Source organism: Phycomyces blakesleeanus, assembly GCF_001638985.1.
Source record: "Phycomyces blakesleeanus NRRL 1555(-) unplaced genomic scaffold PHYBLscaffold_10, whole genome shotgun sequence".
Classification (NCBI taxonomy): Eukaryota; Fungi; Mucoromycota; class Mucoromycetes; order Mucorales; family Phycomycetaceae; genus Phycomyces; species Phycomyces blakesleeanus.
The window spans coordinates 1146670-1170392 of NW_017265143.1; the positions used below are offsets into that span (position 1 = coordinate 1146670).

Sequence of the window (23723 nt, forward strand, 5' to 3'; positions counted from 1 at the left end):
CCCACTAATCCAGCAGAGTCCTCCTGTCGTTCGTCGGCGAAGTAGTGTGGCTGACCGTAAGCGAGCACCTGAATATCCTTATGCCTCTGTCGCACTTCTTCGCTCGTCCACTTTGAATTGTGCAGAACTCAGTAGTATTTCTCAAAAGCCCTTAAACTACACTCCTTCTTCTTCTCTAGAGAGGTTGACTGAGGTCTCGCAGCGATTTGTGTACGACGCGGTGTGTGCGCCAATCATTCGCCCACTAGTTGATTTACGTGCAGAAATTGAGGGTGCTACTGAAGATGGCTTGTTCAGTCGCTCACCAAGTCCTTATATGACCCGTGTGGGAGAACAACTACTTATGCTACCTCAGCATTTTGAAGTCTACGCTGATGATGAGGCACTTGAATTTCAGCCAAACACTGTACCATTTATGGCTGGAGACGACTCGTCTCACGAAGAAGATGTCATGCAACGCTGGACAACTTCGGTAGCAAGAGGAGCTACTCATAGCTTTGTGGACAGCCTGACTGTGCTGAACGATTTGTCGCCCGAAGGTGCCACGCAACTACAAACCGACATGGCCTATCTCATCAACGTGCTTGCTGCACTAGACATACAGCCACTACCTGAATTGGCTCTCATGTGTGATTACATGGGATGGGATGAGCAAAAGATTGTAAAATCGATTTGGGCTGCTCGTAAAGATCCTACTAAAGAAACAAAAGTGCTTAAAAAAGTAGCAGAGATGCGCGGTGTTGTTGTATTGGAATTATAATGATAATAGTTTATTTATTTATTTATGTTTAACCTTTGTATTGACTTTATTATTGTATTATTATTATAACATTTGTGTGTATCTTCTATAGTAGATGGATAATGTTACCACAGTTGGCATTTAGGGATAGGGTTCATAGGGCTGTTTGCGGGACATTGGAAAACCCTTGCAAATTCTTCAGAGTTTTGTATAGCTGCGTTTACGCGGACCCTGTTTGGTGAATGAACATCCGTGAGGAGCTACAAAACAACAAGTTAGAACAGAACAGAACAGAAACTAATACTTCTTTTTCTTTAAACCTCCCAAAAGAAACATTATTTATAACCAAGCATAAATAATTACCAGCTGTTCTGCCATGGAAGGTCTCTTTTTATTACACCAGACTCTTCCAAAGTTGACAAAAAATAACGCTTCTGGAGAAAGCTGCTCCAGACCTGGCAAACGCATGTTAACATTGTTTGAAGTAGCTGTTTGCAGAGAAGCATTGGAAGCCAATTGCTGATAAGCCATGTAGGCTACAGAAAGTCCACCATTATCAGCCAAATTCTCGGAAAGAGTTAACTGAAGTGTAAAAAAAAAGATGTGATTAATATAATACACACAAATAAAATACTATTTACGTTGCCATTAACAGGATGCTGCTTTTTATCTTGGCCTTCGATGGTCCACTGATCATACTGCTTTACATAACATTGCGCTGCAGTCTCGAATGATTTTAGTGTTGAATTGGTCCACCATTGTTCGAGCTGACCGTCTCCATTGAACATTCTTCCGGCATTGTCTAAGGCATGGGAAAATTCATGGCCAATAACCATACCAATGCCTCCATAGTTTAGATAATCCGGTACATCTGGATCGTAAAAAGGTTCACGCAAGATACCAGCTGGTACAACGATTTCATTTCCTGTGCGTGTGTAATATGCATTGACCTCTTGAGCATCCATCATCCAACGTGCCTTGTCAATAGGTTTTCCCATTCTGCTCCATATGTCAGCCAACTCCCAGGCGGTGGCAGAATTCTCATTGTCATAGAAAGAGGTGGTTGTGATGTTTATGTTTTGATAATACTCCTTGAGATTTTCATCGGATCTGATGTCGGGGGATTTAATACTGTATCCAAGCTTGTGCTTAATTTTTGACATCTTGCTGATAGCTCTTGACCGTGTCTGTGCATCGAGCCAGTCCAATTCAGGCAGCCTCTTCAGCCAAGAAGATTGGATCAGGTCAACAAACTTTTCTACCTGAGCACGCTCTGATTCTCCACCAAATGCCCTGAGAACAAAATAGCGCCCAGCTAGAAAGCCAAAAGTGCTGCTAGTCGATTTAGTACACACTTGAGCTCGCGGGGGTAGTTTTGTGGTTCCACTAAATATGGAACCACGCATTTCCTGTAGGAGGGTTCTAGTGTCTTTATCGAGTGCATACACCTTGGAAATTGCATGCCGCATCACAAAATAGTCTCTCAATTTTTGTTTAGGCGTGTTTTGGAGTAAGCCAGTGAGTCGCTGGAGATAGACTGGCGAGGTAACTATAATTGCCGGAGGCAATGGCTCTCCAGGAGGCAAGAACTCTTCCAAAAATGCGGTCCAGTCAAGAAATGGGTAGGATTGCTGAAGACTACTGATAGATTCAGGGTTGTAAGTTGCCACGGGGTCTAGGAGATCCTGGGACTTCACCATGGAATTGGCAATTGAAGTTTCTAATTCGATGGCGTTGGAGACAAGTGTGTCAATCTCTACATCGGTCAAAATGTTTAGGTCAAGCTCTTTTGCTTTGGCTAGATTTAGGCTTGTAGGGCCTAGGATGCGTTTGAGGATAGACACGAGGCCTGACTGATATTTTTTCAGGGCTTCTTGATCTTCATAGTACTCCTTTGAAGGCAACCCAAGATCAGGCTGGGCAAGACTTATAACAGTTGAATTTGGGTTCTTGTCGTCAGCATCAATGTAAAGACTTTGGACTGGTTCTATCCCTTGCTTAAACATGAAAACAAGGGCTTGTGTAAGAGTAGAGGTGTATTGTGGGAAGCTAACAAGACCCTCTCCGTTCTCAAAAATGTGATACAGTGCAGCTAGCTCCCCATACACTGGCGTAGGACCGAGAGAGTCAATTGAAGCTTCATCAAGGCAAGACTTGTAATAATTCTGAAGTTTTGCAAAATTTTCCTTGTCCACATTTGTGGTCGTGAATCCAGCATTGCCTGTACCGTTTATCAGGGTTTCATATGATCCCTCTAGAATACGCTGTAATACTTCGGTATTATTGTCCTGGAGCGTTTCAAATGTTCCAGTACCTTTTTTTTTATTAAAAAAAATTAGCGTACAAATTTGATGAGTTGTAGGTAGCAGAAGCGCTTTGATTATTAATACTTATCAATACCATTACAATTTGGTATTGCGTCTTATTCTAGAATATTTATTATTCTTATTATTTACCAGAATGATCGTCAGGAATGATGGCCTTTTGAGCCCAACTACCGCCTGTTAATAATAATGGAAGCAAAAGTTAATATTTTAGGAGACTTTGTGAGATAGATAAATATTGGTGAAGGATATTTATTATGATATATATGGCTAAATTTACATGTGTACTGATAAAAATCTGAGCATGGATCTATTGTGAGATCCATATCGCTGATGATAGACGTAGCTACTTTTAGACAGGCAGGTGTATTACAGACGGCCTGGCTCGTTAAATTCCATGGCAATACTGACATTTTTTTTCACAAGAAAGAAAGAGAAAAGAAGACAGGGATAGTAGAGCTGAAAAATAATAGATTATTTGTTTAGCTTTATATATGCTTTTATAAATAGAATATTAAGGGGAAAATGGAATGAAGCGGAATATGCAGTTGATGTTTGATAAACTCCCTAGTAATTTTCTTACTCACACTTGATGTCTTGAAAGGCTTGTTTCTTTCTTCACAGACCCAGACTAACAGATCAATGTTAACTTTTTTTTATCCAATTGGATAGATATGTACAATTGATATTTGGTGAATAGCCATGATTGAATTGTAACATATATCTTGTACCTTCGTTATTAGAAGTATAATAGTTTAATTCTTGTCAAGATTGATCTATTGCTTGCTAAAAGTAGCACAATTATACATCTTCTGCTAAGATGATGTAATATTCTACTTCCAAGCCTAAGAATGTAATAAACTTCATTGACTTATTGCCTATGTTAGAGTCTGAGAAGATATATATTAAGAAAATGTTACGCTTGACAATAACCTTAAGGTATTTATTGGTTTTAGTAACATTTATTAACTCTTACAGGGGGTCCGTAACGATAAAATGTGGGTTTTGATGATTTGTTATCATTAGAAAATGAGTGCCAACTAACCATTGTTTGAGGGTTTCTTAGAGCTGAGATGAATGAAACAGAACAGCACGATTATATGAAAGCTCTTTATTTGAATAATGTATCTTGTTTATATCTATAAAATGGAATGTCATTTATAATTCTATTGAACTTTGAGAAGAGGGACACATACATCTTTCCCAATATGGTAAATAAAATCGGAGAGAGAGAGAGAGAGAGAGAGAGAGAGAGAGAGAGAGACTTTAATATGAAATTTTGCAAGCTCGTTTATTTTGGGAGGGTTTAATGATTGCTTTAAGATTAGGTTTGTATTCACTAGTTTTCCTACCATTTGCTTTTATATATAAAAATATGAGTCAATCATAATTTTACTTATTTCTTTGATATTATTGTAGCTCAAAAGTAAAGGTACCTTTTCAATACCCCACTTTTGTCCCACCATCTTTTTTTTTCTGTCTTGCAGTCAATGCAAAGCATCTTCTTCGACCACTCTACCATACCTCCCCGCAATGCAGTAATAATGATAATATTATTCAAAAAGTCCAATGACCTACCAAAAGGACATATGAAGAACATTTGGCAATAAATATATATTAGAAAGTTTATAGTATTCTTTGCCTTTCTCTTGTTACTATTGATATTCATCTAGAACTTTGTAATACTTGTCCCACATGACGACCCTCCGGAACATCCTCTCTTGGTCTTACAGTGCTTCCAACTTTGTGAACACAGGTGAGCCTATTAGGAGTAATGTCATTACATCGCAATTGGTTAATAATGTGCCGGGGGTTCAAGACAGCGACAAGATCTCTATTCCACAAACGATACTCAAAGTGTAACGAAGCCATGTTCTCCAAACAATTTAGACCGGTACATTTACAGTGATCTATAAGAGATTTAATAATACAGCGATCCAACGGGTCTAGATTTTTCTGGTAGGGCATGACGTTTCTACTTAATCCGACTAATTAATGGTCACTGTCTCTACGGGGCCCAGTGTCTTTCTCTAATTCTTCAGGGTAAAATGGCGTGTCCTGAAAAACAAATACAATATGTTCGTATCAAAATAGCCTTTTGCGCCCTAAATTTAAACTTGGCCATAAAAGATAATAATTAATCCAAAATACACTATGCCAATAGCCAATTATGCAGAAGGTTGTAAGGAGCTGATGCTATTACAAACTTTGTGACGCAATCTTGTTGGATATCTTATTATTCATTGGCCTTCTTACGCGTATGATGTCTTTCTTTTTTTCTTTCACCTATTGTATCTATAATACCAGAAAAGAACCCAAGGTTTGTCTAAAAGAAAATATGGGCAAAGCTGTTTACCGTTTCCTCTAAAGGTATGGAGTCATGTCATGTCGTCCCAGGCAAAGATCGTAGCAAATTGGACACAACTTGTGGTTTTGTAAAGTAAAGATATCGTCTCCTACTAGAAAACATCCCCCTTCCCTAGAATTCGCGATCACCGATATATAATATACCCAATCGCTCTTATCTTTGTCATAAAAGGATTTTTAAGCGTTGAAGTAAAGGAAGAGTTCATTGTTTCTAGTGAAAAAGCTTTTCTGAAATTGGATTCCAAATTCTAGACGAAGGAATGCATTTTGGTATCGCTAAAATCTATACTTGGATACATAGGCCAGTCTCCAATAAACCCAATGGTAGCTATGGTGTATTTCCTGACCAGTAGTGATGTGTCTTTGGCTTTATTAAAATATTAATCATATCTTGTTGTGCGTCTCATTTCTCAGACTTCTAAGGGACTAACAATGAAAGTGTCGCATTAAAAAATACATCTGCGGGATCAATGGATTCGCTTCTTTCCAACATGAAAATTAGAATCAAAAGCGTTGTTGATGAAGATGTCAGCATACAAGGAGCTGCCATGAAGAAATTAAAAGCTATGTTAGTGAAAGCTTGAAGCTAATGAGCGAACAAATCAATCTTTTGCTGGAGCACATGAAAGCAGCCTAATCAAGCCAAATTAACACTAACGACGGAAGATACGACAAAAACGGAAACTGGACGCATACATGTACATGATGAAGAGAAAGCACAAGTACTTTTCGAGTCATATTCATCTTATTATCATCTACAAAAACGAAAAAAAACTATAAAGCCTTTTATTTTCTACTTTGCTTTAGCATTAATTTTTTCTTTGAAAGTTAAGCAGATATTATGAGATTGTTTTGTTGTGGTTTGACATACATCGACATAGGGTAACTAAGGTAGGTATGGGTCTGTTATCTACGCTTCTGATACCAGCTACAGATAATAAGTAACAACTGGACAACCAAAACGTAGATTTAAGCAGTATCAAAAACAGGCCTTTCTTAATACCTAATTTTTCACTATTGATTCTTAGCTATTATTAAGTCTCTTATAAATCACTGTAAATGTACCGATCCAAACTGTTTGGAGGACATATATTCGTTACACTTTGAGTATCGTTTGTGGAATAGAGATATTGCCGCTGTCCTGAACTTCCGAAATATACTTAAAAATCTGAGATATGATGGTACCATACCTGTAAGGTTCACCCATCTTGTTCAGGTTGGACGTATTAGAAGACAAGCAGAAGAAGATTTCTAGGAGGGTCGTCGTTTGAGACAAAGATTGACTAGAATTTAAAGAAGATAAAAAAATTTTGTCCTGGTTACCGCTTAGGACCCTCCCAAACTACCGCTGGTAAGCCATTAGATTTAAATAATTATTTTGTAGTTTTGTAATAGGTTGAAAAAGCTAAGAAAAATATGTTTTGGTTTGACTGCAAAAGACATGGTGGAGTAGAAATTGGTGCTTCATTAAAATTCAACTACAAGACACTTTAAACCCCGGAAAGCTTGCAACAATTCACTAAAATCGCCTATTTTTTTTTCTATAGGGTATATTCTATTATTTTATATTATATTACATTATATTATACAATATATATGTGTATATTTTCTTAAAAAAAATAAAATAAAATAAAAAATTCCATCTTCATCTAATCAGCTCATCCGATTCTCTTATTATTATTTTTTTTGGTCGACGCCACATATCCCCTCCCCTTCCTCTCTTCTATAGTGTGCATGCACCATCTGCTCATCTCTTGCCATGAGCCCAGACACAAAGCTTATCTTGAGCTTAGTCAACCGAATCTCCGTCAAGGTGAGCTTTATACCCCACACCTACCTACATATACATATACATATATACATATATGTATATATTAATATAAATTCTTATTCACAATTTTTAGCTTCCCAGTAACAGTGGTAAAAGCCTTGATTCCCTTGAAAATGATATCCTCGTCCAACAAACGTAAATCGCTCTTTATATATATATATATACACACACATACGCATATATATTCTTCAACTAAACCTAATATTATCTATCTATCTATGCTTGTACATACAGAGGTAAAAAAAAATCTAAGTAATATTCGTCTAGACAGTCATCTTGGGAAATAAACATGCATAAACCCATATTTCTAGTCACTACCCTTATCGAACTCTCTAGATTCCGACTTTCTACTATTGCCAGCACAATCGTCTCGGTCCTCGAAGTAGTTTCCAAGGTAAACCACCTTGCCAGATCGAATTTCTCTGCTGATATCCCTCATTCGACTTAGTCCGTGGCTGCTACTCCAGGAGATGATTATATTCCTAATGACATTTTACAATCCCAACTCTTCCTCCTAAGAATGCTTTCGGCTTGTATGCAGCACCACTGGGAGTTTATCCGCACAAATAAAGACTCTCCGGCAGATCTACCTACCTTACAGGACCCACCACCTCTCGAAGATACCCTAGCAAAATATATGATCTCCATAATGTCTCGATTTATGCATCAAATGACAGTAATGGAAGAACGCGATCACGGCTCGGCTACCAATATCACTCGTACAGCGTATTACAGTATCTCTGGTCTCACAAGTCTGCCGACAGACATAGTTGTTGATATTTACAAGGCAGCAAGCCGGGTTGTGTTTTACTTGAGTGCAAGTAACTGGTACATAATGCACTCAAAACTCCGCGCTCGTATCTTATACCTCACCACAACTTCTGATGAAGCTCCAGACACATCCGATATCCGTCTTCTTGAATGCTGCGCATTAAATTCAAAACGACTGAGTATGATGTTCGAAGGTAAAACAAAAAAAAGCCCCCCATTAATACTTAGGTAAAAAGGGGGAGTATCATCACAAGCAATAAATTTACCCGTTAAATCCATTAGAGCTCCACCCCACATTTACACGTCTAAAGAAATCAGCTCAGCTTGCAATTGCCGTAATCTTACGGAGAGCCATCTGGGGCTGGATCGAGACCTATCCATCCGAATTTATCAACCTCTGTCGTAGCAAAAAGCGCTTAGATGGCCGGCCTGATATTTTATTTGATATATGTAATTCACTTGCAGACACTACTCGCAAAAAGGCTATTCTTTGGCCACTTCAAACAATACTACTTGCCCTTTGTCCGGATCTTATGATTGCATCGTCAGCTTCTGAAGGGCGGGGATTTCTAGCTAAGAAGGTATATAAATATTTAAAAACAATTTTGATTTTCATGCCCATCTACTCATCCCCAAAAAAAATATTCATTTCTGAAAAGACTCTGTTCTTTAATACACTGAAGAAGGCCATCAAGGGCGGAAGAACTGCAGAATTGGCAGCAATTTGCTATGTAGACATTTGCAAGGCCGTCAACTACGTATCAAAGGAGGAGACATCATCTTTCAAACACCTTGTTCCTGAGATCGAAAAAGAACTCAAAGAAAAACTTTTCGACATCGATCATCCATTAATGGCCGATAATTTGATGAACAGCGTTGGTATAATCATTGACCATCGCTATCTCTTAGCAGACACTCTTGTTGCCATGTTTCGACTCAACTCCCGCAAAGCCATGCAGACTCATTTCCCCACATGTCTAGATGAACGGGCACCCACTCTATTTAGACTCAGCTTGGTTAAAGCCTGTTTGGCCATTGCGATGCAAGAGAACCGATTACCATGGAACCCTTCTATATCTTCCCTATACAGTAGTTTATGTGATCCTCTAAAACGACTTTTCTTGGAAACCACCAGAGCAGATCCAACCAGATCAGAAACCACTAGTCTCTCGAACCGCAGGCCTCCGACTGTTGGGGACAAGAAGGTCAAAAAAGACAAAGACAGTACTCACGAACGACTGGAAATGATGCTCGACATGCTGCGTCTTTATCAGGCAGATCCAAACATGGCAATACGAGGTAACGCTGAAGACAAGACAGAACAGAACGCGGCGGTTATGGTTGCAGTAACCATGTGTTTGAGAGAACTCAACCAGGCTGTCAGAGACGCTGCTGCTGAGACATTGTTCAAATTACATGCCCCGCATTATATCCTTGAGTGGGGCGTGCCTGAAAGATTTATGGAATCCTTTTGGAGTATATCTTCGCAAGTAATACACACACTTGCTAAACAGATGATCGATACCCGCGAAAGAGAGGACAGCTTAAAGAAACTGCTTGACCTTTTGAAAAAACTCTTGATCTGCCGCAATGAATTTCTACGGATCCACCAAGTGAGCACACAGTTTTATAAACACTTATATAGTCTACAAATTTATACTATTTTTTTTGTTAAAATGAAAAAGTCACTTGCCCGAGGCTAATAATGCGATTAATATGCCTTTGTAGGATATAGCAATGCAAGGTGCAGATGTTCGGGATCGTCTTCATGCATCTATAGCACTCGAAGTTTCTTTGCTGGTTCTTTTGTGCTCGGCAGATACTGACATTTGTTCCGCAGCAATTGCATGCTTTGGTCACATCTGTATTGAGGCACACATTACCGACGGAATGGATGACCCTCAACAGACATCACTTACTGTGGCTGAGAACCTCCCGATATATATCGAGTTAACGTCGAATACCGGAATCGTCACCGGTCGTAAATCCCAACAAAAGCAGATCCGTCGCTTACTTCGTATGATGTCCCACTACGCCCCTGGAAATATTTCTGCATGGGAAGAGGCGTGGAAAAGATGGAAAAACCTAACGCCGTCCATACTTCGTCCTTCAGAAGAACCCAAGGAAGACATGTCCGAAGTAACCCGCAAGACTACCCAAGCTTGGCACGACAAGCTGCGCAATACACGCCAACAAAACACAATATCTAGTCGATCCGAAAATCTGGAGGATGACAGGTCTTCAGAATGGCAAAATTATGCAGGATTCCTAGCAGCTTTGGGTGGGATATGTCTTATGGGTGGAGCTTTGCCTTCATCTGCTCAATCGCCACGCCACCATGAAGCTGACCCCAGAAGATCATCTACTCAGTCAGAGTCAGCTGCCATGGCAGATCGATTTGTAATGGACATGGTCGATCTACTGCTTTGCGATAATGTCATCTTACGTGAATGGGTAAAGGAGATCCTCGGTACAGACCTCTCTCCGGCACTTTATCCAATGCTCTTTCGCCATTTAGAAACTGTTTTAGCAAAGTGTTTTGGACCAGACGGTGACCCTACTTGCAGTCCTCGTTATACGCTTTTTGTTGAACAAGCCATTAGTGTACTAAAATTTGTTCTCGATCGAATGGAGGAATCTGCGGATACGTTATTTACTGTCGATTTTAGTCAACTTATCAGTCAATACGCCAAATACCTTAATAAGCTTGGAAGTAGCCAGGCAGCTCTCAAGATCAAAATCAAGTTTTGTCAATTGTGTGAAGTCTTGATGGCAAAGAAAGAAAAGGTTACACTTCGTCAGGAATTCAAGTTGAGAAACAAACTCCTGGAAATTATTGTCGAATGGACGAGTGATTTTTCATTGGTAATGAATTTGCTTAGTTATCTTTTATAAAAATCGATATTAGTGATGTTCTTTTTTTGTTATCGAATACTGAGCATGCTTACATATATAGAAAGTTGATGTCAATTCCCACTACTCTTCTTTTGAACAAGGCGAGAAACTTCACAGAGACTTAGATTTAGCATGTCTCAAAACGATTGTAAATTTGCTTCATCAACTACCTCTTCAACCGTCTGAACCAGTTCATGAAACAGGTGCCTCTCAAGTTAAGAGTAGAATGTTTTACAAGTACTTTACATTCTTTTTAAAGCTACTCAATCGATGCAGGATATCTGAAGTAAGTTGCGTGAATACTTGTATGTATTGTTAAAACTTACAATCACCTCTTTTCTTTTCTCTGTTTGTATTGTCTAAAATAGATCCAGTCCGACTCTCGATTGACTTCACGCACTGCAGACTCTATGCATAGCAAAGCAAGTGCTCTTTAGCTAATGACACAAGTCTAAATAAAACTAACTCCATAATCAAATAGAACAAGGACAATGCTACCTACCTTGGACCATTGAAAGAATATACAATCTTAGCAATGTCAAATTTGTTAAGTGCCAACGTAGATGCCGGCTTAAAATATTCTCTATCAATGGGGTATCACGAAGATACAAGAATGCGGACAGCGTTTATGCAGGTTTTAACCAACATATTAAACCAAGGCACAGAATTCGAAACTTTGGCTGAGACAGTTATGACGGACCGCTATGAAAAGATTATTGATGTAAGTAATAAGCAGAGAGTCCGAAAGATAATGTTTATTTAATCATGGTGTAATACTATTTAGATGCTTGTTGAGCCTGACCTTCATATCGCTATGTCTCTTTGCAACGTATGTCCTGCAACCGATATTGATGATGCATCAAATGCTCTATTAGCATGCTTTTCGTCACGAGGAAATGCAATGACCTTGTTAAAAGCTGTCATTGACAAGGAAGTTCAAAATACAGGTGGGATAATATTAGCTATACTGATCAAAACATGTAATTTGAACATAAACAATACTTGATAGAGAACCACACGGAATTATTCAGAAGAACAAGTATTGCTACACGCCTCTTGTCTGTATTTGCAAAGACATACGGAGCAGAATATGTCCAATCCGTTCTTCAGCCTGTGTTTCATGTGCTTTTAGACACACCTCGAGAAGAGCGATCTTTCGAATTGGATCCATCAAAGGTTGGTCCTGGAGAAGATGTATACCGTAATAGGGAGAATGTCATTAGCGTTACGCAATTATTTCTTAATGCCATCTGCGCCTCCTCCAACGAAGCACCGCCGTATGTATTGACTTTTAAGAAAAATAAAAAAGAAGGATATCATATTCTCACAGTTATTTTAATACCTTTTTTTCTTGCTATATATTGTTATAGTTCTTTTCGTGAGCTTTGTCACCACATTCTTGTGTCTGTGCGTGAACGTTTTCCAGAAGCAAAAAACACTGCTGTTGGTGCATTCATATTCTTGCGTTTTTTTTGTCCAGCAATTGTTTCTCCTGAATCCGAAGGGCTTATAAAAGGGAGTCTTTCCATTTCAAGAGAGATGCGACGTGGGCATTTGATCGCAACAAAGGTTATTCAAAACCTTGCGAATAATATGTTATTCGGAACAAAAGAAACATACATGATTGTACTAAACGACTTTGTGACAAGTAACATTTACAATGTGACTAAATTCTTACGTGAAATCTCGGACATTTCCCCTGGCGAAGAATTTGAGGCTGATATACGACAGATGGAAGATAAAGACTATGCACTATTACATCGTGTATTAGCCGATAACATGGAGAGAATGACACGCGATGTTGCCACCAGACGCCAGAGATTGTTTGCTGATACAGATACATGGGCTGTGTGGAAGCGGATGTTTGATAAATTCTCGAATCTACTGGCCCAGCTTGGTCGTCCTCCAGAAATCCAGAAGCAAGAATTCAGTGGTCTACGAAGCTATACATTCGCGGCTGCAAACCAAGTGTACGCAGAGTTTATGCGTCGAAACAGCCATCGAAGTGTAGATGCAATCGCGACCAAAAACATATTTTATGAAGGTGGCACTTCAAAGGTTGGGCGACCTGTGCTCTACATAATTGCTCGAAATATTTCAAATGATAGCATCGATTTTGAGCTGTTTATTTACTACATGTTACAGGTAAAGATGGAAGGAGAAAACGGCTTGTTCAAGAGTTGGTAGCTTGTATATTCGATACTCATTTAGAAGAAAAAAAAACAGGTGTTGGAACGTACAGCCAACAAAGCGATCGAGGTAGTTTTTGACTTAACTCTGTTTGGCCACGCAAACGAAATACCGAATCAATGGATCAGCCAGATTCTACAGTTACTTCCATCCGATGTGTGCGATAACGTAGCCACATTTCATATCTACAACCCAAATTCTCACTTGCGCAAGTATATCAAAAAGCTGCTACACCCTATCACGCATAAAGTCAGCAAACGCATAAGCTTTGCAGTAACATTGGCTGAGCTTTATGAAAGCATTCATCCCTCAGAGGTCAGACTTCCGAAGTCAACCAGTAAGTAAAAATAAGTAAAGATAGACAAACACACACAAATATGTAAGGTGTTATTACATTGAATTTACTCATACATGTCTCTTTAAAGTGACATTGGACACCGAGCCAAGTGCTGTATTTTATCCTGTTAACCATATCTCTCAGTTCAAGACAAATGTTCCAGTAACTGTGAAAGTTGGTGCTGAATATGTTCAAATAATGACAGGACGCAAACAAGAACTATTGTATGGTGTGAGTACAGTGACAAATGATGTATACCGGATATCAGAGATCGAAGATATTGTTCTTAGCCCTGGAAGAGGAGCAGAAGTTGCCAACGAATTCTCATTTAAATACGACAAAGGAAGGCTCATAGTTATTCTTTCTACGATCAAACGCGAAGCCATCGTGAGCGTAAGTTGACATATTCGAACAAGCAAACACTCTTTATGATAGAAAAAATACTGACGAATTTGGCTCATAACTAGACTATTCGACACAGTAAGCGCTGCTATGAAATGTCTAAGCCTAGCAATATTACCGAACGTACAATACGACCTAGCGACGTACCTGGACGTCTCCTCAATATGGCACTTCTTAATATTGGCAGTGAAGACCCTAATCTTCGTCTGGCTTCTTACAATTTACTATACGCTTTGAGTAAAACGTTTCACTTTGATGTCGGAAAGCAATTACTGGATGCTCGAGGTATTAATCAAGTCTCTCACTCAAAAATATAGAGTTCTTAATACCATCACATTATGTACTAATAACACGAAATGTTTAATGCTTCTCTATAGATCTTTGTCTTCCAGCTAATAGTACGGCCTTTATTGTTGGAATTAGCGAAAAACTTGCCATATCAGAACCTAATTTGACACTTGAATTCTTGAACGAATGTTTTGTTGGATTCAACAAATCGAACGAGCCAATGAGATATCTTTGCCTTGATTACATGATAGCATGGCTTCCTAATCTGGCCATATTTTCGCATGGAAGCTCTGATGACAACAACTCCGTAAAAACTAAAGAAGTGTTGCGCCTTTTGATTGATCTTACTGTAACGCGTGCGGATATGTATAAACTCTTGCAAGCTAAAGTTTGGAAAACTATTGGAAAAGTTGACGACGTTTTGAATCTGGTACTTGACACATTTGTCCAATTCTCCAGCGATCATGGTGTTGGATCTCCACAGGCTGAATCTATGGCAGACACTTTTGTGACCCTTTCGAATGTTGCTGTTCGAGGCAAGGTCATCTCACGCCTTCGAAAAGTCCTTCAGAGAACATCTTTCCAACCAATGCGATCTCTATCTGAACATTATACATGGAATGAAATTGCTGTTCTCGTTCGCTTTATATTGATGTTGTCGTTCAACAATCGGGGACCTGTTAAGAGCTATATTCCAGAAATGTTTCACATCGTATCTTTGGTAGTCAGTACGGGCCCGATTTTAGTACGTGCGTCTGTACATGGATTAGTGGTTAATATGATTCAATCACTCTGCACAGCCATGCCTCTCCCAGAATCTAATGTCAAGAAACTTCAATTACTTCTGGCGGAAATCTCAGACACAAAGTTTCGGCTTTTGTTTGGCCTGGCGAAACCACATCTTAATCCATTCACTATAAATGACGAAACCTTGAGTGATTCTTCTGATCGAATTCAACTTGGATCCTTGGAAACTATTGTAACAACACTTTTGGACGTACTACAATATGCCGCACCTTCAGCAGGTAAAACTTTATTTCTCTAATAAAAAAGGAATAAAAAAATAGAATCTTAGACAATTTCATCGCAAACTATAATCTAACAAAGCTGAATTTATTACCTCAATGTATTAGATATGGCTAACGTGTGGAGAGCTCGATGGATGAGTTTAGTTGCCAGTACTGCCTTTCAATTTAATCCTGCTATTCAACCACGTGCTTTAGTAACTTTGGGCTGTATAGCACGCGAAGAAGTAGATGATGAACTACTTTATCAGCTTTTGGCAGCACTTCGTGGTGCCCTGGCAATTTTCAATGAAACTGATCCTAGTCTTGTACTAAGTATTATTATGTGCCTCAAGAACATTGTTGAGAGCTTACCTCCAGATTCACGGTACCTATCTTCTCTCTTCTGGGTTGCTGTGTCACTGGTTCAGATCAATAATGGCCCGACATTCTCGATGGCAGTCGAATTGCTTTTGGCACTTTTACGTGCATTGGATGCCAACGAGTATTTCTCTGGGGACGTTATGGTAGACGTTTTGCTAGCTGCTCGAGTGCCAATGCTGGATGTGGCTCGGCGATTGGATCAGCTATGTGGTGTCGATTTTGAATCTCACTTTTCATTTGCTATGAGCTGTGTATTCATGAGAGGACTGCAATTTGCTAATGCCAAGGATACGATTTATCATGCCCTTACTGTATTTCTTGGGGTTGAAAACAAGCATTCGTCATTAGAGACTGATGAAATTGATGCGAATATTCTGGGATACTTTGCAGGACTCTTACCAATGGCTATTAAAAATGAGTCATTACGTGATGTCCTTAAGCTAGCTGGTATGGGCGATCTTGACTTGGAGGTGTCAGACTCAAATATGGGTACAACGTATCATGGTATATTCGACAAGATGGATATTCCAGACAATACTACTGCTTTACTTTTGGTGTCTATGCTGTCAACCCAACTTAATATGGCAGATAACGAATCAGAACGTTTGTTCTTGTATGGACTGTTAGCAGAGGCTGCTGTTTCTATGCCAGACGTCTTTGTATCAGTGTAAGTTCTTGTTACAAAAATTGAATGACATATAGTTTTTTTCTAATATATTTATATATATATATCACTAGCTATGATACCCTACTACCTAAGATGAACCAGATCCTGCTGAATAATAATACTCAGCCTATTATTGAGTCCATCAAGACTATTCTTATTATTGCCTGCTCAGACCCTGTGTTCGGAGACATGAAAAACAGGCGCACTCAAAAGACTCTCTTGGAGGAAATCGGATTTAGCTCGTTAGGGGAAGCTAATTTTGGAGTATCTACAGCAGATGTTCTTCAGAATGCTATGCTTGCTAGTGAACTTATAGAAAGAATTATATCCTAAACATATCTTTTAATGCCTTTACATTGTATTTTCGTATTTATTTGTGCTATTTAAAATGTAATTTATATTTCATAAAACTAAATATATATTTTAAAATATCTTTTTGCACCTATTCAGTTACAATCTTTTAAGTATATTTATTGAAGTAAACATCGACTGACGTACAACAGTTGCAAAATCTGAAAGCATCTATAACAGTAGTATTTAGATTCATTTTTGGTCTTCTCCAGCATACGGGCCAAATTATTTAAGAATAGGTGCTCGCCACCGCCCGAAAATTTATCAGCATGGAAAACATATCAGCATCGCAAGCATCCTTGTTGTGAATGAGTATTGATTACTGCTGAATCTGAGAGTAAGACTGAAGGATAAAATAATATCCTCAGCTATTCCAGTCAAACGGATCTGCCTTTATGATATTATCTAATACACAGATCATCATACACATAATTGATTATTTATTATTATCACCATGACATGGGATATACAAATACATATACATTATATATATGGCACCATTCTATTTCATCTACATATTTCTTCTATTAGACAAATACTTAATTGAGAGACTACAACTACAACTATTTAATATTATGAAACATTACCCGAGTGTCTGGGTCGGAATAGTAAAATATTACCAATAGCATAAATGCTCTTCTTTACCAAAACTCTTGGACTGATCTGACTGGAGAAGTATCATATCAATTGGTCTTTCCGGATCTTTCCAAAAGAACAATACTCCTGGAAGATGACTCATCGTGATAAAGATTACTTAAGCACACACTGAATTACAAATTAGAAAAACATATAAATATCAGTAGATAGTTCAGTGTAGAAAGACAATCGAATTTTATCATTCTTTACTTTTCTTTTGAAATAAACAACCTACACAAGTTCTCACAAATTCTTTCATCTATATTATATTTTGCTTTATTTTCTCCCCACAACAATCCTAAAAGGGGCATCACGTGTTTTTTATTTTTGTCTCGTTTTGGAAAAGTAAAAAGATGTGCTAAAATAACCTGTCTTTTTCCTTTTTAATTAGAGAAGTTCGTGGAGTCACTTTTTCAAAGAAAATTTCCTTTTAAAATCAAACTCAGTGATTTAAATAAGAAAATAATGTAACAATACAAAAATAATTTTGAAAAAGTTTTTGAAATTTTCAGATTTTCTGAAAAAGTGAGAGAACTTTTTCAACCTCTAATATCTTTCTATTTTTTTATTCTAAACTAACATTATTAAAATAGTAGAAATATATAGAACAATGTAAAGTTTTGAATATAAATCAGCAACGATATAGACAAGATCATTTTACACATTTTTGTTCATATTTATCAACTTATCTATTTAATAAAATTTATCTAAGCAAAGCTAACTATAGAAGCCTTGATGAGAAATTTAATATAAAGTTATTTTATTATCAAAAGAAACAATTTTTTTGGTTGAATTTATAAAATGTTATATTTGGAAGTTTAGTAAATATAAAATACAATAAATAAATTAAGTAATAAGCAACTCATTTATAAATTTTTTGAAAAAGTTTAAATCCTCAGAAGAGTTATTATATTTGGCTTTGTACTCTGTACAACTTTGAAAAGGTTATTCCACAAACTTCTCAATTAGAGCAACAACATTTTCAGGATAGAGAACTATTTTTTTGATGGGAAACGCTGTTTTAGTTTTACTGGACAACAAATTGTGACTTGCTGTTTGATATCAAATAATTATCTCTAGTCTGTAAGGATTTATACTTATCATAATAATAATTTAATACAAGAGTTTTATATCGAATTTGCCATATGAAACAAAAATTTAGATGCAACCGCTAAAACAACTGTCACAAATACACTATCAAATTCATCACATACAGTATTGAAATAGTCATGAATGCAAATAAAAAAAAATTATAGATTTTTCTCTATATTGATATATCTGCTGTGGAATGAGATACTGTGTCTCACCCAACCTTTGCAATCTTGCTTGGTTACAGTGGTCCCTGGATAATTTCACGCCCCTTTAATTTCACGCTTCGATAATTTCAAGGCTCTGAAGACCCAACTCGAAAAATAGGGCTTAACTTTCACGATTCTCATTAATTTCACTTTCACGAAATTTTTTGGCCTTGAATCCTTAAAGAAAAAAAATTAGCCAATCAGACGAGAGCAATATAGTTACAGCTTGGTTTAACTTTTTTTAATTCTAGCTTTTCACAATTTTGTAATTGACATCAATGTCAAGTGCCTTAAGTTTTCATGCCAAACACTGGGTTATCAAGTTGTCATCTAGCTTACTTTTTTTAAAATTTTTTTCATTTTTTTTCAGAAATAAAATAAAACTATATGTGCTATATTTTGATTAAGTTTCATTTATTAATTGTTTAGTAAAAATTATTTACTTGAAAAATATAAATATAATTCTAATTTGTTTTGTTATAAAAGTTTTTATTATAGATTTTATTATTTCTATCTGTCATTACTATTTATTGTTATTTGCAATTGTTACTATTTACAAACATATTACGAAATCAAGCTTTGACTGTACTTGGCTGCTAACTTTTTTTTTCTATTTTTAAATGAAGAAAAATATATTTCTTATAGAAAATTGTTTTTATTTTATTTGAAAAAGAATAAATTTTAAAAAGACTTGAAGAAGCTGGTGACTTTAGTTTGCTTTGAGTTCGCGGTTTTCTGGAACTTGTTTCGAAGGCCTTCAACCTTACTGACCAAGTCTCTGTCAATATCTTCGTCTTCCAAGATATCCAAAAGCGTGCAAACACACTCAAACTTTTCCGAAGCAGAATAAGTTCTCTTAAAAGAAACTGCTGATTCCACTTCAGCAGTTTCTTCAATGCTGTTGTTGGCTGCATTTTCGTCAGCGTCATATTCTTCCATCACAATATCTGCGATCTCATTTTCATTGACCACTCTATGAGTGCATTGTCTCTCATAGAGTGGATCAGACTCATTTGTTGGGCAATCTTCCAGAGACAGAAGACCTGATCCAGCAATCTTGTCCAGGGTTTCTTGTAAACCCTCGACAAGAACCTTTTCAGCCAGACTTTGCTGAATCATAGTCTGGTTTACATCTATAAATTATATTTAGAATATTAAGAAAGTGGAATTGAAAGATTATACTACTATTATGACCAATAAATTGTTTTACTACTACCTTCACTATCTTCGTCTTCAATAAAGCAAAAGATTGTTGCATTCCAGCAGTTCTCAATAGTCTTTGCCAAGACAGATTCCCAAGCCTCTCTTATCCATTTTATGGCCCACAATTGATCAATTTCAAAGATTTTATCAATTGGCTCGATTTTATCTTGATTGCCATTTTGAATCATGCCAATGTATTGATATGCCTTGCCATACTGCTTACACTTGAAATAAGTCTTGAATGCCCAAATAATACTACCATTCAATAGCTGAAGGTGGGACGTAGTGTTTGGAGGCAGAAAAAGAAGCTCAACATTTGTAGGCGCATAATCTACTATATGGCCATAGAAATTATGGAGGATCAAAAGCACTTTGCGGTTTTGTGCTTTCATTGAATGATCAAAGCGACGGAGGAAAACATGGAAGATTGATCGTGTCATCCAGGCATTGCTATTGTAATGATACATGGAGAATCCATGATCACTTGCTTTTTGCTTCTTGTTGTTCTTGTTGAAGCAGTTTGGTCTTCTTGCATGCCCAATCATCAGTATATTGGACCACTTGTCTGTTCCATCCGCATTACACAAGAAACCTACAGTCAGATACTTCTTGTTATCTTTCCAACCAGAAAATTTCTGGTGAGAAATTGTTGTTCTTGGTGGGGCAGCATAAAAGAGTGCTGTTTCATCAAAGTTATATATGTCACAAGCACTATATCTCTCTATCTTCTCTTTGATGGCAGCCTTGTCAATCTGAAGCAATTTTATATCAGTAGAATCAGCCTCACCATGAATTCGATTCATTTTAATGCAATGACGCTTTCCAAACTTCTCCATCCAGCCTTGAGAAGCACTAAAGTTTTTAACGCCTATTCTTTCAGCAAAAATAGTAGCTTTAGTCTTAATCAATTCCCAAGTGATGGGAATCTGATTATTTTCAGCAATGTTGATCCAAAGAATCACTGCTTATTCAATTTGCTATAGTTGTGTGACAATATAATAAGATTAATTTTATTTTTTATATGGAGCAAAAATGCATAATGTTGAGATATATTACATACAGGTCATTTCCCCTTTCTAACACGCTTTCTGTTTTTTACGTCGGCTTGCATTATCAAGCCCTGGTCTTCTCTCTTCAAAATCTTTGGGATTGTAGAAGCATCAGGAGCTTTTTGAAGGTCAAAGGTTTTCTTTGCCCATTCAGCCAATTGGGGGTTACTTATAGATGGCTTTTTCTTTTTAATATCACAAATCTCAAGGTGATTTGCAATATTAAGTGAAACGTTTTTTTTGCTCATTTTTATTGTTTAGTTCTGGATTTGATAGATTTCATTAAAGTATCAAGAAAAATTTAAAATGATATTAGATAAGTATTATATAATAAGCTAAAAGCATACCAAAAAGCTGTTATTATTTGATTGAATAAGAATTTGAAACAATAATTAGTTACGAGACAGGGGGGTAGAAAACAGTAATGCAGCCAGTGGTTATATTTAACTAGAATGAATTTAAACAGAGGATTGAAGCATATCGAATCATTACTTGATATATTTTTTTCTATTAAAGAATAATGTAAACTCCGCCCATAGTTGGCAGAAAATATATACTCCGAACTCGTTAATTTCACTCTTCAATAATTTCAAGACACCTAGCCTTCTCTAGGCCTTGAAATTATTGAGGGACCACTGTATTATGTTGCTTGCATCTTTGATTCTTTTCACAAGTTTTTCCTAACCATTTAGAGGGTGTTTTTTAACAATTTTTTTTACAACTTTGAAAAACACTTCTCTACTAGATTAAGGAAAAGAAAATAGTGAGGAAGAAACTTTAGCTTATGGATGTTTCTTTGCTCCTGTTATAAATGAGTATTGACTACTGCTGTAATTGAGAATAAATCTGAAGGAAATAATATAAGACCTCAGCTATTCCAGTCAAAGGTGTCTACCAATTACTTTACTATTTAACACACAGGTTTAGCATGCATGATAGTAATTATATGATGTATTTTCTTTTAAATCAGAAATTTTGAATTTTGGGCCAATTTTTTAATTTAAAATACTGATATATGAAAACTACATTAAATGTTCATCAGCTTTAAAAAAATCTGAAATATTGAACTTTATGTGGTCACAACTTCATATATTCACGACAAAAGATTGTTTAAACACCGCATGATACATAATATTACTATATTAAGGAATTGATTCTCATAGTCTCTATAAGAAATGAATAATCTAGAGCAAATATTTATCTTTCTCTGCTATTAAATTCGAACACCGCATTTTTTCAAGACCTAAAAAGTGCTGTTGAAAATGACAAAACTGAATATTCTTTTTGTTTACTTTGTTAAGAAACAGTTTCTCTACAAAGTAAACAAAAAACGTGTTTAATTTTGTTATTTAGGACAGCACTTTTTAGGTCTTGAAAAAAAGCAGTATTTGAATCTAATAGCAGAGAAAGAGAAATATTGACACTAAATTTTCCATTTATAATGACAGACAACAAGTGTTATATTTGACAGTCATATAAATTTCACCTCACAAATCTGGATAATAATTTATATTTATCAAAATGCAAATTTTCTCTGCAAAATGATTTGTCACATTTGCTAACTGCATAGTGTTATCCAGTTATCCAGTTATCTAGTTTAAGGCTAATAATTTTACCATTAGTTACTAATAAATTACAATATATGATTAGTAACAAAATCAGATTCCCATCAGATGAATTCACACGTCATCTGGTCATTATTCCAAAACAACTGAAATAATTGTTTATTTTACAGCGATCTTAGAGGATGGGGGGTTTTTGGCTATGGGGATGGGGGGTAACAACATCGCACAATTTAAGGTGACTGCGAGTCCGAGGCCCAGCTATAAAGTGTCTTGAAGAACCCCTCGTCCCTATTCTTTATAAGCACACCTTGCTCCATCGTTATATGCATACCCTGTCCCCATCTTTAGATCATTTCAATTTCCCGGGAAAAATAAAAACACCCCCTTTCTTAAAGTCATTAATATTTAGTTGTAAGAATAAAAAATAATATTTCCAAATAACAAGATATAATGTCTTTTTTATGTTATGTACATTGCGTACATTGCATATGTTGTGGTGGTTGAAGTTGAAGAAGTTTTTAAGAGGAAGAATTCAAGATTTGAAATTAGGAACGAAGATTTGTGAAAACTTGTGTAGGTTTTGTTTATTGAGAAAGATTTTGTATCAAAGTTTGACCAGGTTCCTACACTGAACTACTACTGCTATTTATATTGTTTTGGATTGGGAAAATTATATGACTGGGGTCAGGTAATCGATCCTATCTGAGCCTTAATCAGAGCAACGTGATCTTGGGATAATTAATGTATGATTAATTATATAAATGTGTGTAGTCCCAATGAAGTATTAACATCGAAAGTAAATGTGTTTATGAGTTATAATTATGCTTATAATAATCCACTGATGTATCCCATATTATGGTGATATCATCATATGAAATATAATCACTATCATGCATGCTAAACCTGTGTGTTAAATAATAAAGTAATCGGTAGACACCTTTGACTGGAATAGCTGAGGCCTTATATTATTTCCTTCAGACTTATTCTCAATTACAGCAGTAGTCAATACTCATTTACAACAGCATACATTGCATATATTGCATACATTGCATACATTGCGTATATTGCATACATGAATTAATAAAAATACTTATATAACTACAGTGCTCTTTTATTAAATATGAACACCAACTTCAATACCCCTATTGAGAAGATATACTCGCTTAAAACAACTCTCTCATTCCCCGAGAATGGTTATCCTGACAAGCAGTGTTCTTCAAGCTGTAAACGATTACGCCCTTTCTAATAACTTCACCATTAAGATTAAGGATGGAAAATTCTCTTCTTCACATTGCTTGTTCAAAGGCTGGTGTTTATTGTGACAAGCGCAATATAAGTGATGAGAAAAGAAAGAAGATGCCCAACTCTTCTCTTACTGGATGCCCCTATCTCTTAAGATTTTCTTATAAGAAGAAGAGCAAA

The 23723-nt window shown here is 36.6% G+C and overlaps 5 protein-coding genes across 5 annotated transcripts; 2 read left to right on the top strand and 3 right to left on the bottom strand.

The window, feature by feature from the left end:
• Nucleotides 1–864: 864 nt before the first annotated feature.
• Nucleotides 865–2745, bottom strand: PHYBLDRAFT_112573 (hypothetical protein; the record flags this gene model as incomplete). Its single annotated transcript, XM_018428297.1, has 3 exons — nucleotides 865–999; nucleotides 1103–1321; nucleotides 1381–2745. The coding sequence occupies 3 exons, from the start codon at nucleotides 2743–2745 to the stop codon at nucleotides 865–867; spliced, it is 1719 nt and encodes a 572-aa protein (XP_018291958.1).
• A 1584-nt stretch (nucleotides 2746–4329) lies between these two features.
• PHYBLDRAFT_168344 (hypothetical protein) lies at nucleotides 4330–5031 on the bottom strand (the record flags this gene model as incomplete). The annotated part of the gene is made up of 4 exons (XM_018435840.1): nucleotides 4330–4421; nucleotides 4588–4637; nucleotides 4795–4825; nucleotides 4848–5031. 4 exons carry the CDS (start codon nucleotides 5029–5031, stop codon nucleotides 4330–4332), a joined length of 357 nt encoding a protein of 118 aa, XP_018291959.1.
• An 890-nt stretch (nucleotides 5032–5921) lies between these two features.
• PHYBLDRAFT_168345 (hypothetical protein) lies at nucleotides 5922–6924 on the top strand (the record flags this gene model as incomplete). Its single annotated transcript, XM_018435841.1, has 4 exons — nucleotides 5922–6002; nucleotides 6259–6321; nucleotides 6470–6622; nucleotides 6826–6924. 4 exons carry the CDS (start codon nucleotides 5922–5924, stop codon nucleotides 6922–6924), a joined length of 396 nt encoding a protein of 131 aa, XP_018291960.1.
• Nucleotides 6925–7189: 265 nt separating this feature from the next.
• On the top strand, nucleotides 7190–16643 carry PHYBLDRAFT_181419 (hypothetical protein; the record flags this gene model as incomplete). The annotated part of the gene is made up of 18 exons (XM_018438465.1): nucleotides 7190–7243; nucleotides 7335–7396; nucleotides 7529–7655; nucleotides 7710–8226; nucleotides 8315–8613; nucleotides 8692–9645; nucleotides 9761–10897; nucleotides 10989–11213; nucleotides 11409–11648; nucleotides 11712–11874; nucleotides 11937–12204; nucleotides 12298–13072; nucleotides 13139–13454; nucleotides 13543–13847; nucleotides 13922–14141; nucleotides 14234–15169; nucleotides 15278–16199; nucleotides 16271–16643. 18 exons carry the CDS (start codon nucleotides 7190–7192, stop codon nucleotides 16530–16532), a joined length of 7782 nt encoding a protein of 2593 aa, XP_018291961.1. The 3' UTR covers nucleotides 16533–16643.
• Nucleotides 16644–19914: 3271 nt separating this feature from the next.
• On the bottom strand, nucleotides 19915–20541 carry PHYBLDRAFT_5977 (Homeodomain-like DNA binding domain-containing transcription factor; the record flags this gene model as incomplete). The annotated part of the gene is made up of 1 exon (XM_018440555.1): nucleotides 19915–20541. A coding segment is annotated over one exon (627 nt), but the record flags the coding sequence as incomplete, so codon positions are not given.
• Nucleotides 20542–23723: the final 3182 nt, after the last annotated feature.